This window comes from Coturnix japonica, chromosome 4 (assembly GCF_054131305.1).
Source record: "Coturnix japonica strain WE chromosome 4, WE-NBRP24, whole genome shotgun sequence".
In the NCBI taxonomy this organism is placed as follows: Eukaryota; Metazoa; Chordata; class Aves; order Galliformes; family Phasianidae; genus Coturnix; species Coturnix japonica.
This window is the reverse complement of record NC_140666.1, coordinates 90,826,873-90,842,139: the sequence shown is the minus strand read 5'-3', so window position 1 is coordinate 90,842,139 and position 15,267 is coordinate 90,826,873. Positions and strand designations below refer to the sequence as shown.

At 71.6% G+C, this 15,267-nt stretch overlaps 1 protein-coding gene across 2 annotated transcripts; it reads left to right on the top strand.

The window, feature by feature from the left end:
- The first annotated feature begins 10,912 nt into the window (after positions 1-10,912).
- LBX2 (ladybird homeobox 2) lies at positions 10,913-14,073 on the top strand. Of its 2 annotated transcripts, none has more exons than XM_085547659.1 (2): positions 10,913-11,182; positions 13,387-13,956. In XM_085547659.1, exons 1-2 carry the CDS (start codon positions 10,930-10,932, stop codon positions 13,725-13,727), a joined length of 594 nt encoding a protein of 197 aa, XP_085403785.1. In that variant the 5' UTR covers positions 10,913-10,929; the 3' UTR covers positions 13,728-13,956. The 2 variants fall into 2 exon arrangements, with proteins under 2 accessions (XP_085403785.1, XP_015705643.2); XM_015850157.3 differs by having other exon boundaries at positions 10,930-11,230; positions 13,387-14,073.
- Positions 14,074-15,267: the final 1,194 nt, after the last annotated feature.

The following is a 15,267-nucleotide window of genomic DNA, read 5'->3' as shown; positions in this document are numbered from 1 at the left end:
CGGCCCGGCCCGGCCCGTCGGGGCACCCCAACGCCGGGGCCGCCCCCGCCCCGCTCTGACCCCGCGCCGCGCCGGGGGGATCCGGTTACCGGCGCGGCCGGCCCAGCTGTCGGCCATCCCTCACGCGAAGGACGTGGGGAAATGCGGACAAGGAGCGGCCGAGGGTTGGGATGGGGGGGGGGGCGGCTCGGGGGGAGCTTCACCCAACGGGGAACGGGGCCGCGGGGTCGGGCTGGCGGCGGGGCCGCCCGTGTCTGTCAGCAGCGGCTCTGGGGCCGCTCGCCCGGCGCGGAGCAGGAAGAGGAGCCCGGCGCTCCCCCGCGCGTCCCGCGGCCCCACTTATCAGCGCGGGGCTTAATGCAAAACAACTGCGCGGGGGGAACGGGGCTGGGGGGGCGGCGAGGCCACAGCGCCCCGTTGGGCTGCGGGGCTGCGGGACGCGGCGGAGCTCGGGGGCTCCGTGGGGCGCGGGGACGGACGGCTGCGGCGCTGGGGCGTGTGCCGGGCGGTGCCGTCGGGGCGGCTGAGAGCTGCGGTCTCGGCGCTTTGATATCCCGCCCGCACGTCATGCTCCGAGGGGGCTTAATGGCACCGGCTCCAGCCCGGCACAGAGGAAACCTGAGTCCCCCCCGCCCCCCGTTCCGTCCGGCCATAACCCGGGGTGGGGGATGCCAGCGCTGCCCCGGTGCTGTGGGGCAGGAGCCGGGCCCTGCTGCGGCGCCCCATGGAGTGGAGCGTTTGGGGGCGGGGAACCAAACCCAGAGGGTCCGAGAGGGGCCCGGGGCCGGCGATGGGTCTGGGCGGGGGTTTGGGGTCGGCGGCCACAGCCGCCCCTCTCGGTGATGCCGGGCCGGGCAGGGCCGGGGGTCCTGGGGGTGCTCCAGCAGTGCCGGTCCCTGTGGGTACAAACCCAGCCCCGCCTCTGCTGGAGCAAAGGGAGCAGGAAGGCTGAAGTTACAGGGTTCATCTCAGCCTCCATCTGCAGAGCCCTGCGGAGCCCCTGGTGACGCACTACGGGGGTCTGTGAGATCCGTGGAAGCTCTTTAATGGTCTCTGCCGAATCACGCCCACTCTGCGCTCACCTCCACGGCCCATCACGGCCGGAGCTGCTCACACCTTCGGGCTGATCTTCATTACAGCCCCCACCCTGCAACAGGAGGCACGAGCACACACACACACACACACACAAACACACACAGAGCCGTAGGAAGTTGTATATTTAGAAGTCTCAAGAGGGGAGTGTTGTCTCTTTGTATTTTAAGGCACCCCGTCTCATTGCTCCCCACTCCCAGCAGCGCCAGGACTGGGCTGAGGGCACAGCCCCATCCTGCCCACGTCCAGCACTGCCAGCAGGAGGGGCTGCAGCACCCACCGACCCCCAGCAGCCCCACAAAGCACAGCAGAGCCAGGCTGCAGGAGTACCAGGCAGGATTGGAAAAGCCAAGGGAGCCCAGCAGCCCCCCCATAGGGGAGCCCAGGGACAGCAACCAGCCCCAGGCAGCACAGTCAGAGCCCAACAGCACCAACACTGTGCCCTTCCCACAGGAGCAGAGTGGGACCCAACAGCCCCCATGCTGCCCCATGGCACTGAAGGAGCTTTGGGGCAGAGCCAAAATGAGGCCCAGCCGTGCCCACAGCCAGCCCCACAGTGCGTGGGGGTCACTGCTTCGTTAGTATGGCTGGGCCTCGTTGGGGGCAGCCTGGGATCTCACCCAAAAGCTTCGGGTTTGGTTCACCCAGACTTGGATGTCCCCACTATGTGGGATGTGGGATGAAGGGTGTGGGGTAAAGGGTGAGGGGTGCATGTGTGGGAAAGCTGCAGGCCAAGGTGAAGGATTTGGGGTGGGCCGGAGTTGGACTCCATGACCCTCAGGGGTCCCTCCCAGCTCGGGATATTCTGGGATTTTATGATTCCCTGACATCAGTGCTCCTGCAGAGCCACGGCCTGGAGCACCTCGTCCTGGATCACCTCGTCCTGGATCACCTCGTCCTGCTGCCCCCACCCCCATCTCTGCACTCACTGCCCCTCCCTGCAGCACGGTGGGCATCTGACGGGTGGTGCAGGGGGTTCTGTGGGGGTTTGGGGGCGGCTGTGGGGCCGCGGGCCCCCAACAGAGACCTCACGTCATGTGCCCGGGAGCCCCCTCAGAGCCCGTCCCCATCCCACCCCCATCCTACAGACAGGCACAGGGCGGGGTCCCGTGCCGTCCCGCAGCTCTCGGTGCCGGTGCTGCGGTGCCTCCCCGCTCCCCACCCGCACGGTCCCGCACGGCCGGCCCGGCTTCCCGCACGCAGCGCCGCACACAGCGGGGTTGGCGGCGCCTCCTGCGGGAGGACGGGGGCAGAGCGGGGCGGTTGTGTTGTGTTGGGTTGTGTTGTGTTGTGTTGTGTTGTGTTGTGTTGTGTTGTGTTGGGTTGGGTTGGGTTGTGTTGGGTTGGGTTGTGTTGGGTTGTGTTGTGTTGTGTTGTGTTGTGTTGGGTTGGGTTGGGTTGTGTTGTGTTGGGTTGTGTTGTGTTGGGTTGTGTTGGGTTGTGTTGTGTTGTGTTGTGTTGTGTTGTGTTGGGTTGGGTTGTGTTGTGTTGTGTTGGGGGGTGTAAAGGGGCCGCCCCGCTCTCATCCCGCACGGCGGCGCACCCCGCGCGCACGCGTGGAGACGCGTCCATCCCCCGCGGGCACCCGGCTGTCACGGGGGGAATGAGCTGTCACGTCGGAGCGGGGAAATTACCCCGTAACGAGGCGCGGCGCAGATCGGGCTAATGAGAAAATCAAAACACAATTTAATTCCTGTCACCGCCTGATCGTCTTTAAACGACGCCGCGCGGTTCCGCCGTGTCCGCACGCTGTGCCCGGCCCGGGGGTCCCGCGCGGCCCCGCCGAGTTCCCCGCCCGTTTCCCCGGGCTGTGGGCACGGGGCTGGCACCGGGACAACGTAGGAATGCGGGGCGGGGGGGGCCGGGGAAGGGCACCTTCCTGCGGACGGAGGGGCCGCGCAGCCCCGTGGGACGCGGCCGAGGAGCGTGGGAACGAGGCTCTGAGCGCTCTCGGCGAGCGGCGTCAGCGCGGAGGGGTGGGATCCACGGGACTATCGACCCCCCGGCCCCCGGCCCGGCCCGGGACCCCGACCCGGAGCGGGACGAACCCGGGAGCTGCGGGCGGGGAGAGCTGGAAACGGGGCGCCGGGACCGGCACCTCCGGGCCCGTCTGTCCCAGCCCCGTGCGGGAGCTCCGGGGGGGCGGCGGGGCGGGAGGGCACCCCCTCACCTTCCCCGGTTTATCTTGGACGGCGGCGTTTCCTCCGGCTCTTTGTTTGCTCGGCCGCCCCGCCCTGCCTTCCTGCGTGCCGCCGAGCGCGGGGGGGGGATGAGCGCCGGGCCGCCGCCCCGGAGAGACGCACCGGGCTCCGATGGCCGAGAGCGGCGCTGCGCCCCGCCCCGCCCGCACCGGGCACGCAGCGGGGACACGCGGGGAGCGCAGGGGCTGCGCGCACGGGACGCACACGGGGGGCGCCCACACGGGACGGACGCTGCGGTGCCGGCGCGGGACACGTTGGATGCGGTGGGATCGGCCGCCACCCACGGCCCCATCGCCCCGCGCCGCAGCGCCGGACCCGGCGGCCCCCGTCGTTGTGGCCGCGGCCCTTTGAAGTTGGCGAGACTTCCTGCCCCGAGCTTTTATGGCCCGATCTGTCTGCGCTCCGCGCTCTCCTCGCCCATAAATCACTCGGCGCGGGGGGGGGTCGTGGCGGTGAGCCCCGGTCCCGCAGAGGGCACCGCCGGGCCCCGCGCTGCACTGAGAGCTGCCCGGTGCCCGGGGACCCGCCCTGTACTCGGGCAGCTCCCGCGTGGGGTTCGGGGAGACCCCTCCTGTACCCCCCTGCGGGATCGGGGGCACGGACAGGGGCTGTCAGCGCCCGGCACGGGGCGGCGGGGGGCAATAACGGGCAGCGGTTAACGAGGGGCCGCGGGGTCAGGCGTCGGGGACGAGCAGGTAGCGGTGAGCGCTGTGCGGGGCTCGGAGCCCCCCGAGGTTCGGGCGGTGGGATCGGGGCAGCCCCTCAGGCTCCCCCCGGCCCGGGCCCGACGCTTCCGCGGTGACTCAGCGCGGGGGGCTCCCGGCTCCGTTACCTTCGCTATTCAGAGCGTTTCCTGGGTTTATTGTCTGCCCCTCTTGTCCCACCTTCCCCGCAGGAAGCCCCGTCCCAACGGAACGGCTCATGCCCAGCAGGACGGCGCTCCGGGCGGTGGGGGGACGCGGGGACGGAGCCCGCACCTCCGCTCCCAGCCTCCCCCACCCCCGGCATCATCGCGCCGGGACGTTCGTCCCACGGGCAGCTCCGGCCCCACGGCGGGTCCTGCCGCGCGATGCCCCGCGGTGCGCAGGGGGTGCTGAGCACACGGGGAGCGGCCCAGCGGAGCGGGGGGACCCCTGGTCCAGGAACCGCCGCCCCCCACGGCCCCACCCAGGCTGCCCCCCGTCCCCGACCCGGCGCAGGGCGAGGCTGTGCCACATGGCAGCGGCCTAAGGGAGGAAGAAGAGCCGTCGCAGAGGAAGCCCCATCCTTCCTCCCGTTCCCGCTCCTGTTCCCAGCCGGGCGCTATTCTTAGCCCCGGTCTGTCCTGCATCCTCCTTGCCCAGCCAGGGGCCGCCCGTGCTGCCCAAATGGGGGCAAAGAGCGTGAGGACGCTGCCAGGCGCTGTGCTGTGCTGGGCCGTTCCGTGCCGGGCTGTGCCACGATGACCCCACGATCCTCCCGGCCCAGGATGCAGGTGGGGTCCGGCCAACCCCGTGCTGGTGAAGGATCCGGCCCTGCAGCCTTGACCTCAGTGCAGACCCCCAGCCCTGCCCAGTGGACCCTGACTGTCCCACTCCCTTCCCCATCCCATCTCTATTCATTCCCCATTCAATTCGCATCTCCACCCCATCCCATTCCACCCCACCCACATCCCCATTCCCATCCCCATTCCCATCCCCATCCCCATCCCCATCCCCATCTCCATCTTCATCCCCATCCCCATCCCCATCCCCATCTTCATCTCCATCCCTACCCCCTTCCCCATCCCCGTTCCATCCCATTTGCATTCCTTTCTCTTCCCACCCCATCTCCATTCCATCCCATCTCCCATCCCACCCCACCCCATCCCACCCCATTCTCCCACACGGAGGATGTGAGGAGGAAAAGGAGCCCCATGGTGACATCAGGGCTGTGGGACGGTGGGGACGGAGCAGGGGGCAGCGGGGCCGCGTGCGGGGACAGATCTCCGCATGTCACGGGGTCCTCGGTCCCACCCCCCCCGGCTCTGGAGCCGCCGCTGCGGAGAGCGGCGTGATGGACGGCCCCGCTGCCCCACATCCCGGCCACATACAAAGGGGGGGACACAACGGCCCCACGACCCCACGACCCCACAGCACCGCAAACCCACAGCCCCCCCCATCCCGCAGCCCCACGCGTGCCCGCAGCGCAGCGGGTGCACAATGGAGCAGCAGCAGCAGCGCAGCCGCCGCACGCCATGATTCGGGCTCACACGCGATGAGCCGCCAGACGGAGACGCGGCGTTTCAATAACCCGAGAATTGATTTAGGGGGGCGGCAGCGCGGGGAGCGGGGGGGGGCACAGGGCCAGGGGACGCGGGGATCCCGGGCTGAGACCTGAGCCCGGCTCTGAGCACAGAACAGACAGAACGAGAATCCCAGATACCGGCACCCAGCGCTGGGGCGCAGACGTTCGTGTGTGTGTGTGTGTGTGTGTGTGTCTGAGTGTGTCCGTCTGTGTGTGTCCGTGTGTGTGTGTGTGTGTGTGTCCGTCTGTGTGTGTGTATGTGTCTGAGTGTGTCCGTGTGTGTGTGTGTGTGTCCGTGTGTGTGTGTCTGTGTGTGTGTCTGAGTGTGTCCGTGTGTGTGTGTGTGTGTCTGAGTGTGTCCGTGTGTGTGTGTCTGTGTGTGTGTCTGAGTGTGTCCGTGTGTGTGTGTGTGTATGTGTGTGTGTGTGTCTGTGCACACTCGGATGGCTGCGCACACTGTGACCCCGCACCCGCAGCTGCCCGCAGTCCCGCCCCGATGCGCTCCCGGCCCCGCTCCCGACACTCTCGTTCCCCGCCGTGTGCGCGCAGCGGCGCGCAGAGCTCACGGCCGGGCACGCGCACCCGCAACGTGCGGGGCTGGGGGTGCGGGACCGAGCGGGGTTGGGGGGGTTCCGCCCACAGCCGAGACCTGAACATCCCCACGCTCTGCCCGGCTCCGCAGCTGGAGGGCGGTGGGGGCTGCGGGATCGTGGGCAGCGATGGGGATGGAGATGGGGATGGGGACGAGGACGCGGCTCGGATCGTGCCCTGCAGGCAGCAGCGCAGCCCCCGGCCCGAGCCCCTCCCCGCACAGCGCCCCGTCACGCACAGCCCGTCACCCCGCGGATCGGCAGCGCCGTGGGATGGGGACACCCCGCAGCCCCCCCGTCCCGCCCCAGTTGCCCCCCGTCCCCGCCGGCCCCGCGGAGCTGAATGACAGCCGTGCTGGGGGGCGATCGATGGCCGCCCCCCCCCCCCCCAGCACCGCGCCCGCCCGCTCTCAGCGCCGCCCCCCCCCCCCAAGACACCGCTGCCGCGTTCCCCTGAACTTTTCTTTTTAATTAACCTCGCTGCGGCGCGGCCCGGCTGCCTCGTCGGGGTTAATGATATCACTGACCCGCGGCGTGGCGGCCCCCAGCGACACCCCCCGCCGCCACGTGTCCTCCCCCCGCGCCCCGCAGGACGGTTCTCCTCCCCGGGACGTTTCTCCCCGCTGCCCCCACCGGGGGGGGGGGGGATCCCCCTCATCGCTCCCCAGGCCGCGCCCCGCCGCTCTCCGGCCTCGCGTGGGGGACCGGGAAGGACGCGGGGTGACGGCGGTGCTCTGCGGGGGGGGCTGCGGGGGGGGCTCCGGGCTGCACCTCCCGACCCCGTCCCCGGGAACGAGTGGTCCCTCCCTCTGCTGCGCCGCGGCCGTGGCGGAGCGGGGATGGGTCCCGGCCGCAGCGCCCCCTCCCACGGCACCGTCACAGCGACGGAGGGACCCCACGGGGCGGCACCTGCGCTTGGCCCCGGGGGCGGCAGGGCGGGGAGCGGGATGCGGTGCGGGCAGAGCCCCCCAGGCCCCGCCGTGAGCGGAGCCCCGAGGCGACCCTGCGGCCTGCGGGGCCCGACCCGCACAGCGCGTCCCGCACGGAGGAGGGAGCCCCGCGCTTCGTTGGGCACCGACGCGGCGTCCGTTCCCCGGCTCCGGACGGGAGCCCGGATCCCCCCTTGGCCGCCGGCCCCTTCCCACGTGCAGCCCGGAATTTCCCCCCCCCCCGCCCCGCTCGAATCGCCCTCCGCCTTCACCCCGCACTCCCTTATCTCGGGCTGCGCGGGTCTGTCAGCGCCTCAGACGGAGCGTTTCCTCATCGCGTCCCCCCGCGCGGCTCTAATTGGATCCGCATGGCCGCGGGTCGCAGCTCCCAACCCCGCAGCCCTCGGGGGGACCCCCCGCTCCCCGCTGGTGGCTGCCGCAGCGCGGGGACGCCCCGGGCCGGGAGCCCTATGGAGCCCTATGGAGCCCTATGGAGCCCTATGGAGCCCTATGGAGCCCTATGGAGCCCCTCTGCCTCGGCCCCCGGTCCCGCCGTGGGGCTGTAGGTGACACCCGGCCCCTTTAGTCCCCCCGTAATCCCCAGGAAGGAGCCCCAGCCTCGCGGGGGGATCACGCCCGAGCCCATCCCCGGTGCCCCCCCTCCCCGATCCCGCCCCTCTGGGCCCGGCGCTGTCACACCGCCCCTGGGAAAGGGCCGGGCCCGTCCCCGGTAGCCGCGCGCTGACCCGGGGCCAGCGGGGCGCGGGGGGAGCGCGGCGTTTGCTCACAGCCGGAGGCTTTGAAATGCAACCCCCCCCCCCGGCCCATTTGGCGGGAGTTTGGCCCGGGCCCATATGGAGGCGGGGGGGGCTCAGGGGGAGGCGGCAGCTGCGGCCGAGGGACGACGGCTCCCCCTGACCCCACGGCACCGGGGGGGGGGGGTCCCACACGGAGCCGTGGCCACGTCCAGCTCCGTGAGTGTCCGCGCTGCGCACCTGCGGCCGAACCCCGAACGGGAGCCCCCGCACACCCCGCTCACACCCCGCACACACCCCGCTCACACCCCGCACACAGCCCGCACACACCCCGCACACACCCCGCACTCCCATCCCACGTTCGTCCCCACGGCCCTTCGCCCGCTCCTGCTCTTCGCCTGCTCCCCCCCCCCGGGCTCTCCGCTTAATTAAGCCGTGAGGCCGCGCGGCGAGGTCAGCGCGTTAATGAATCCATCATTAGCCGACACCCGGCCGGGGATCCCCGCGGACCCCCCGGCGCATCATCGCAGCCCTTTGGGGGGCGGAACCCGCGGCCGCTCCGCGTTTATCTATTGCCGGTAATTGTCGGGTCTCCCCCCCCCGCCCCGCCCCGCGCTCGGCCCCGCCGCTCCCCCGGCTCTGCCCCGCGCGCCCCCGCCGCTGACAGTTTAATTTCGCATCGCTCCGTTCCCCTTATTAAAGGGAAATTCATTTGCAAGCAATTTCCATGTGCGAAGCGCCGCGCGCTCGGAGCCGCGGGGGGGGGCGGCCGTAATTGAATCAGCGCCGCGCGGTTCGTCACGGCCCCGCGCCGCGGAGATGGAGCCGCTGAATAATGGATCGGGGCCGGCTCCGCGTAACCGAGTTATAGGGGCCGCCCGCACCACGGCCCTAATCGCGTTACCGCGGGTGTGGGGCGGGATGGGGCTGAGGGGGGGATGGGGGCCACGAGCAGGGCAGGGACCCACGGGTGGTCGCGCACCCTGCGTGTGTGTGTGTGTGTGTGTGTGTGTGTGTGTGTGCGCACACCCCGATACACGCGCACGGACCCCGAGCTGCCCCACTCGGAGCCGCTCCGGGCTGCGTGGGGCTCAGCCCAGGCCGACCAGGCCGCGCTGGGGGCACCCACGGGCTGAGTGGGGCACCGCAGTCCCGCCCCACTGACCGACGTGCCGGACACGACGCTGCCGCCGTTTGCTCCGTACCGGGCACATCCCGCAGCCCCGACTCGGTGGAACCCCCCCGTGCCGTGGGCGGGACGCGGATCCGACCCCCTTTGTGTCCCCCAGCCCGTGTCCCGCTTTGGGGTGAGGGGCGCATCCATCTCGTTCCCCGCAGCAGGGACCGACGTTTCCCACCCGCGATCTCCCGGTGCCTGTCGGGGGGGTCTGCCGTGCCCCGTCCCCACTGCCGAGCCCGGCCCTGTCCCCCTGCCCCGCACCTCCCCGCCCTCACGGCCCCGGTCCGTATGGAGCGTATGGAGCTGCGTGGGGGCGGATTCGGGGTCTCGGGGCCGCAGCGAACCCCGAGCGGCAAATCCCGCTGCGTGTCGCGGGACATCGAGTGGGGAGGGGAGCGGCGCGTGGGCCGGGGCCGAGCCGCCCTGCGGGGCCGAATGCGGGGCCAGGAGGGCGCGAGCGGGGCGGTGCTCGGGGCCCCTCCGGGGGGGGCTCATCCACGGGCACACGGGGGGGGGGGCGCGGGGCTCTCCCGTCTGCTCCGCGCGGGGTCTTCCCCGGAGCCACGTTCAAACCCCTCCGACATCGGTTCCATGTCGCTCCGAGCGGCGCTGCCAATCCAACCCCCCCCCCCCCCCTCCGCCCCCGGCTTTCATGGCTCCGGCTGCTGGGAAATTTCAAGGTTGGATTTGTCTAACTCCGATTTCCAGCCTCGGGGTCGCGTTCTGCCTTTGTCAGCAACATCGGCAGCCGCCCCCCCGCTGCTCCCCCCCCCCAACAGCACCGACACACGCGGGTCCCCCTGCACCTGCTCCCCCCGCTCCCTTCCCGCACATTCACTTTCCGCCGTCGCCGCGGTCCCCCCCGCCCCGCTGTGGTCACGGCGCGATGTGACGCCCCCCAAAGGTCCCCAAAGCCGTTGGGTCACAGCCTGACCCCGCGCAGCCCCGCAAAGCTGCAGAGCTCCGTTCTCCCCCCGCTCCCCCGGAACGTCCCATTTCCGACCCCCCCCGCCGCCCCACACTCCGGGTACCCCCCCCCGCCCTTTCCCTGCCGTCCTTCCCGCGGACCCCACAGCACGTACCCCCCCCCCCCGGCCTCCTCCCCGTCCCCGGAGACGCGCCGTGAGGACGTGGCGGGATGGGGACGAGGCTGCGGGACGCTCCGTGTCCCAATGGCGGTTTGCGGTGCCGGTGCCGGCGCCGTGCGGGGCTCACCTGCGTGTGCGGCCGTCCCCGCGCCTTTACGAGCGGTCGGGATCGCGGCGCGATTTGTACCGCGGGTTTACGGTCGGGCCGCGCTCTGAAACCCAAAACCCGGAGCGGCCCTAATCACTGCCAGACGCGGCGGCCCCGGGCTTTTATGGGCGGGTTGGAGCAGGGGAGATAATAAATTTCTGCGACGGCAAAACCCCGCCGGGCCGGGCGCGGGGGCCGGGGGAGTTGGGGGGGGGGCAGCGGGGGCCGAGGAGCCCTTAACCCCGGGGCGCGGGGAGGAGGCGCGGTGCCGCGGCCCGGTGCGGGAGTCCCGATCCCCCCCACGGCCGCCCCTCCCGGGGCCGGAGCGGTGCGGACCCCCCCCCCCCCCCACATCCCCCACCTCCCGGTACCTCCGCCCCCGCGGCTCCTCCCCCCGCCGGCGCCCCGTTATCCGCCCCGGCCCCGCGCCTTTAAGGCCGCCGCACCGGAGCTCCGTGCCCGCTCTCGGCGCCGCGAGGCCGAGCGCTCCGCCGCCGCCGCCGTGCCCCCGCCGAGGGGGCGGGCAGCCACCGGGCCTTTAAGCGCCGGCCGTCGCGGGGCCGCCGATGCGCGGGAGGGGACAGCGGCGGCGAGGCGCGATCCGCCGCCGCCCCCCGGCAGCATGAGGCGGGCGCGCCGCTGAGCGGCCCCGGCAGCACCGGGCGGCCCCCGGGCCGCGCCATGACCTCGGCGCGGGAGGCGGCCGCGAGTCCCCCGCTGCCCGAGGAACGACGCCGGGCCGCGCTGGAGCAGCTGCCGCCGGCCGCGCACTGCAACAAACCGCTGACGCCGTTCGGCATCGAGGACATCCTCGCCCGGCCCTCCCCGCCCGCGCCCGGCGCTGCCCCGGTCCGGATCCCGGAGAAGGCGGCGGGTCCCGCACCGCCCCGCACCGCCCCGTCGTCGCCGCTCTGCGCGCTGGAGGAGCTCGCCAGTAAGACGTTCCGCGGGCTGGAGCTGAGCGCGCTGCGGGCGGCCGAAGGTACGGGCGGGGCGCGGGGCAGGTGCGCACCGGAGCGCGGGGGGCGGCGGGGCGAGGTGCGCGGGGCCGGGGCTCTCCGCTCTCCTCCCGCCCGGCTCCGGTAAGTCGGAGTCGGGGCCGCCCCGGGACCGGCGCTGGCGGAGAGCCGTTACCGGGAGCCGAGCGGGGAGAGCCGCCGCCGGGCCGAGTGTCGCCGCCCGCGATACCGGGAGCGCCGGATCGTGGCACCGGCGCTTCGCCGGAGGCGGCGGCCCCTCGGCAGCCGCGGATCCGTTACCGAGCGCCGGGCGGAGCGGGCTCGGATCGCTCCGTCGGTAACGAAATCGCTCAACGAAAGCTGCGGCCGCGCCGCGTTTTTCCCGCATTCCGGGCTCAGGTTCGGTTCCCCGCTTCGGGTCGCGCCCACCCGCCGGGCCCCGCCGCCATCCGCGCTCGCACCGCAGAAATCCCGTTTGCGCCGCGAAGGCCCAACGGCTCCCGATCCCCCGGAACGGATCCGCAGCGGCTCCGCGCAGCCCCGGCCCGGCCGCGGCCCCTCCGAACGCTCCGGGCGGCCCCGCCCGACCGCCGCCGGTACCGAACGGATCCGGAACGCGGCGCCGTTCTGAGCTTAACTAAAATCGCTGCGCGGACGGACAGACGGACGGGCGACAAACGGAGACCGCCGCCCGGAGCGCCGCGGACGGACGGACCGGGACCGCTCGGGACTCCCGAACGAACGCGGAACTCCCGCAGCCGGGCGGCCGCGCGGCCGCAGCCCGGAGCCATCGCTGCGTCGGCGATTAACGAGACACGCCGTTACCGAACGGACTCGGGGACGCGGCGGGACCGATCGGAGCTCCCGTAATTAGCGGAGGGAGCCGAGCACGGAGCGGCACCGCGGCGGGCACTGAAAACGAAACGATCGTTACGCGGACAGCGGCCGCGGGTCGGGCAAAAAAACCACCGGGACGGACGCACGGACAGAACCGGGACCGCCTCGGGCCCCTTTCGGCAACGAACGAATACGGCTCGGGCGGACACACGGACGGAGCCGTTCCGGACGGCCTCGGCTCGGCGCTGCGGGGCGCGGCGGGGCAGCAAAAAGGCTTCGGGGCCGTTCGGAGCCGCTGGCGGAGCGGGCCGGTGGGAGCCATTTCGGAGCGCGGAGCGGCAGCGCTCAGCTCCTCACGGCGCACCGAAGCTCCGGGACGGGCCGGGGCTCGGAGCTCCGCCGCAGTCGGGAGCGGTGACGGCACGGAACGGAGCGGAGCGGCGGTACCCGGAGCGCTCGGGACGCGGAGCTCCGAGAGGCCGCAGGAGCGGAGCCCGCGGGCAGCACCGACACCGGCACCGCGCCGAGCCCGGCCCGCAGCGGGGCGGCCCCGCGGGAGGAACCGGAGCGGAGCCCGCGGGCAGAGCCGGGGCTGCGCGGGGCGGCGGCCGGGACCGGGGTGCGGCGGAACGGAGCTCCGTGCGGTGCTACGAGCGGGGCCTCGGCCGGGACCGGGACCGAGCACGGAACGGCACGACACGGCAACGTAGTGCTCGGCACAGCCCGGTTCGGCCGAGCAGGGCTCGGCTCGGCAGTGCTCCGCTCAGCGACGCAATGCTCAGCACGGCACGGCCCGGGTCAGCAATACGGTGCTCGGCTCGGCAATACGAAGCTCGGCACGGCCCGTGTCAGTACTATGAGGTCCGGCCCGGTCTGGCTCGGCTCAGTAACCCAGTGCTCGGTTCGGCTTTGCCCGGCACTGCTCAACAAAAGGACGCTCTGCACCGCACGGTTCGGGCCAGCAATATAAGGCCCGGCCCGGCCGAGCCCAGCAGTGTAACGACGGGCTCAGCTCGGCTCGGCAATATAATGCTGGGCTGCGCTCAGCGCTGCAACGCTCGGCACGTTGCACGTGGCTCGGCTCGGTTCGGCCCGGCTCGGCAGAATGACTCTTGTCTGGGCTCAGCGCTGTAACGCTCGGCACGTTTCGGCTCGGCACGTTTCGGCTCGGCACGTTTCGGCTCGGTTTAGCAGCGCGATGCTCGGCCCGGCCTGTTTCTGCTTCACGCGGCCGAATCGGGGCCGGCCTCGATCCGCTCCGCGGGCCGCTCCCGGTGCCGATCCCGGCGCCGCTCCCGGTTTCGGTGCCGGTTCTGACGCCGTGTCCCCCCTCCCCCCGCAGGTCGGGACCCTCTGAGCGCCCTCGCGCAGCGCCCGACGTCGAAGAAGCGCCGCAAGTCGCGCACGGCGTTCAGCAACCAGCAGCTCTTCGAGCTGGAGCGACGCTTCGTGCGCCAGAAATATTTGTCCCCCGCCGACCGCGACCAACTGGCGCAGCGCCTGGCGCTCAGCTCGGCTCAGGTCATCACCTGGTTCCAGAACCGCCGCGCGAAGCTCAAGCGCGACCTGGACGAGATGCGCGCAGACGTGGCCTCTCTGCAGGCGCTGCGGCTGCGGGAGCCGCCCCCGGCCCCCCCCGGCCCCGCGGAGTTGTCCGAGGAGGAGATCGACGTGGGGGCCTGAAAGGGACGGGGGGGGCGGCCGCTCGGGGCGTTTCGATGCGTTTCGGTGCGTTTCGGGGCGTTTCGGTGCGTTTCGGTGCGTTTTGGGGCGTTTCGGTGCGTTTCGGGGCGTTTCGTGGCGTTTCGTGGCGTTTCGGGGCGTTTTGGGGCGTTTCGGGGCGTTTCGGTGCGTTTCGGTGCGTTTCGGTGCGTTTCGGTGCGGTGCTCCCGTCCTCTTTATTTCCTCTTTATTTCTGCTTTCTTGTAATTTTATTTCCCCCCCCCCCCCGCCCCCTCCGTCCGTCGGCCGCCGCCGGGCCCCGGTCCGCCCCGTGTATATATGTGGAATAAAGGGGACGTCTCCTTAACGGGGCGCGGGGCGGGGATGGGGACACGGGGACGCGGTGACATACGGACATGGGGACACACGGACACGGGGACGTAGTGATGGGCACGGGGGACACGGGAACAGGAGGAGAGGGGGACAGAGGGACACGGGGACACACGGTGGGACACACAGACACGGGGACACAGGGATGGGGGAACACGAGGGAGGAACGGAGACACAGGGACACAGACACGGGGACAGACAGACACGGGGGACACATGGACACGCGGACGGACACAAAGACATGAGGACACAACAGACGTGGGGATACAGAGACACGAGAGCACGGGGACACTGGGACATACAGACACGGGGTCACACGGACACGGGGACAGAGAGAGATGGGGACACTGGGATGGGAATGGGGGGACGCGGGGACACGGAGGGGGGGCTGGCGGCGGGACAGCGGTACTCACATTGTGAGACACGGACACGGGGACACACGGACACACAGATACGGGGACACGGGGACACACGGACACGAGGGGCACGGACACGGGGACACACGGACATATGAGCACACGGACACACAGATACGGGGACACACGGACACGGGGACACAGGGACACGCGGCCATATGGACACACGGACACACAGACACGACTCCATGTATCTGTCCGTGTCCGTCTGTCCGCTCGCGCCCCTCCCACGCTCACGCAGGACTTTGAGCACCCCGACACCCGTCCATGACGTCATGCTGCGGTGACGTCACACCTCGAGGTCTCCTCCCTCCCCCCCCGCCCTCCCCCAACCGCTCCGGGGGGTGACACGCAGCTGCCGCCCCCTCAGCTCCCCGGGTTCGTCTGTCACCGCCCGCCGGTGCCCCCCCCGCAGCCACCCGAACCCGCACGATCCAATTACAGCTCCGCCAACTTCCGCGCGGGGCCGCTCCGCCGTCATCGCTCCGTTCTTAATTGCATTGTCCCTCCCCTCCCCCAGCGCTGCGGCAGAGGGGGAGGGGGGAAAAAATGAGATTTAGCCCTGAAAGTGCCTTTGAGCGTTTCCCCCGCGGGGAATCGCGTTTAATTTGACAGGTAGCAGCGTGCGGATGGGGGGGGGGGGGGGCTGCGGGGGGCGCGGGGGCTGCGGCTGCGATTCTGCAGCGCCGGGAAGGGGGGGTCGGGGGTCCGGGGCTCCCCGCGTGCACCCGGTGCTGATAAGGGGTTGGATCCTC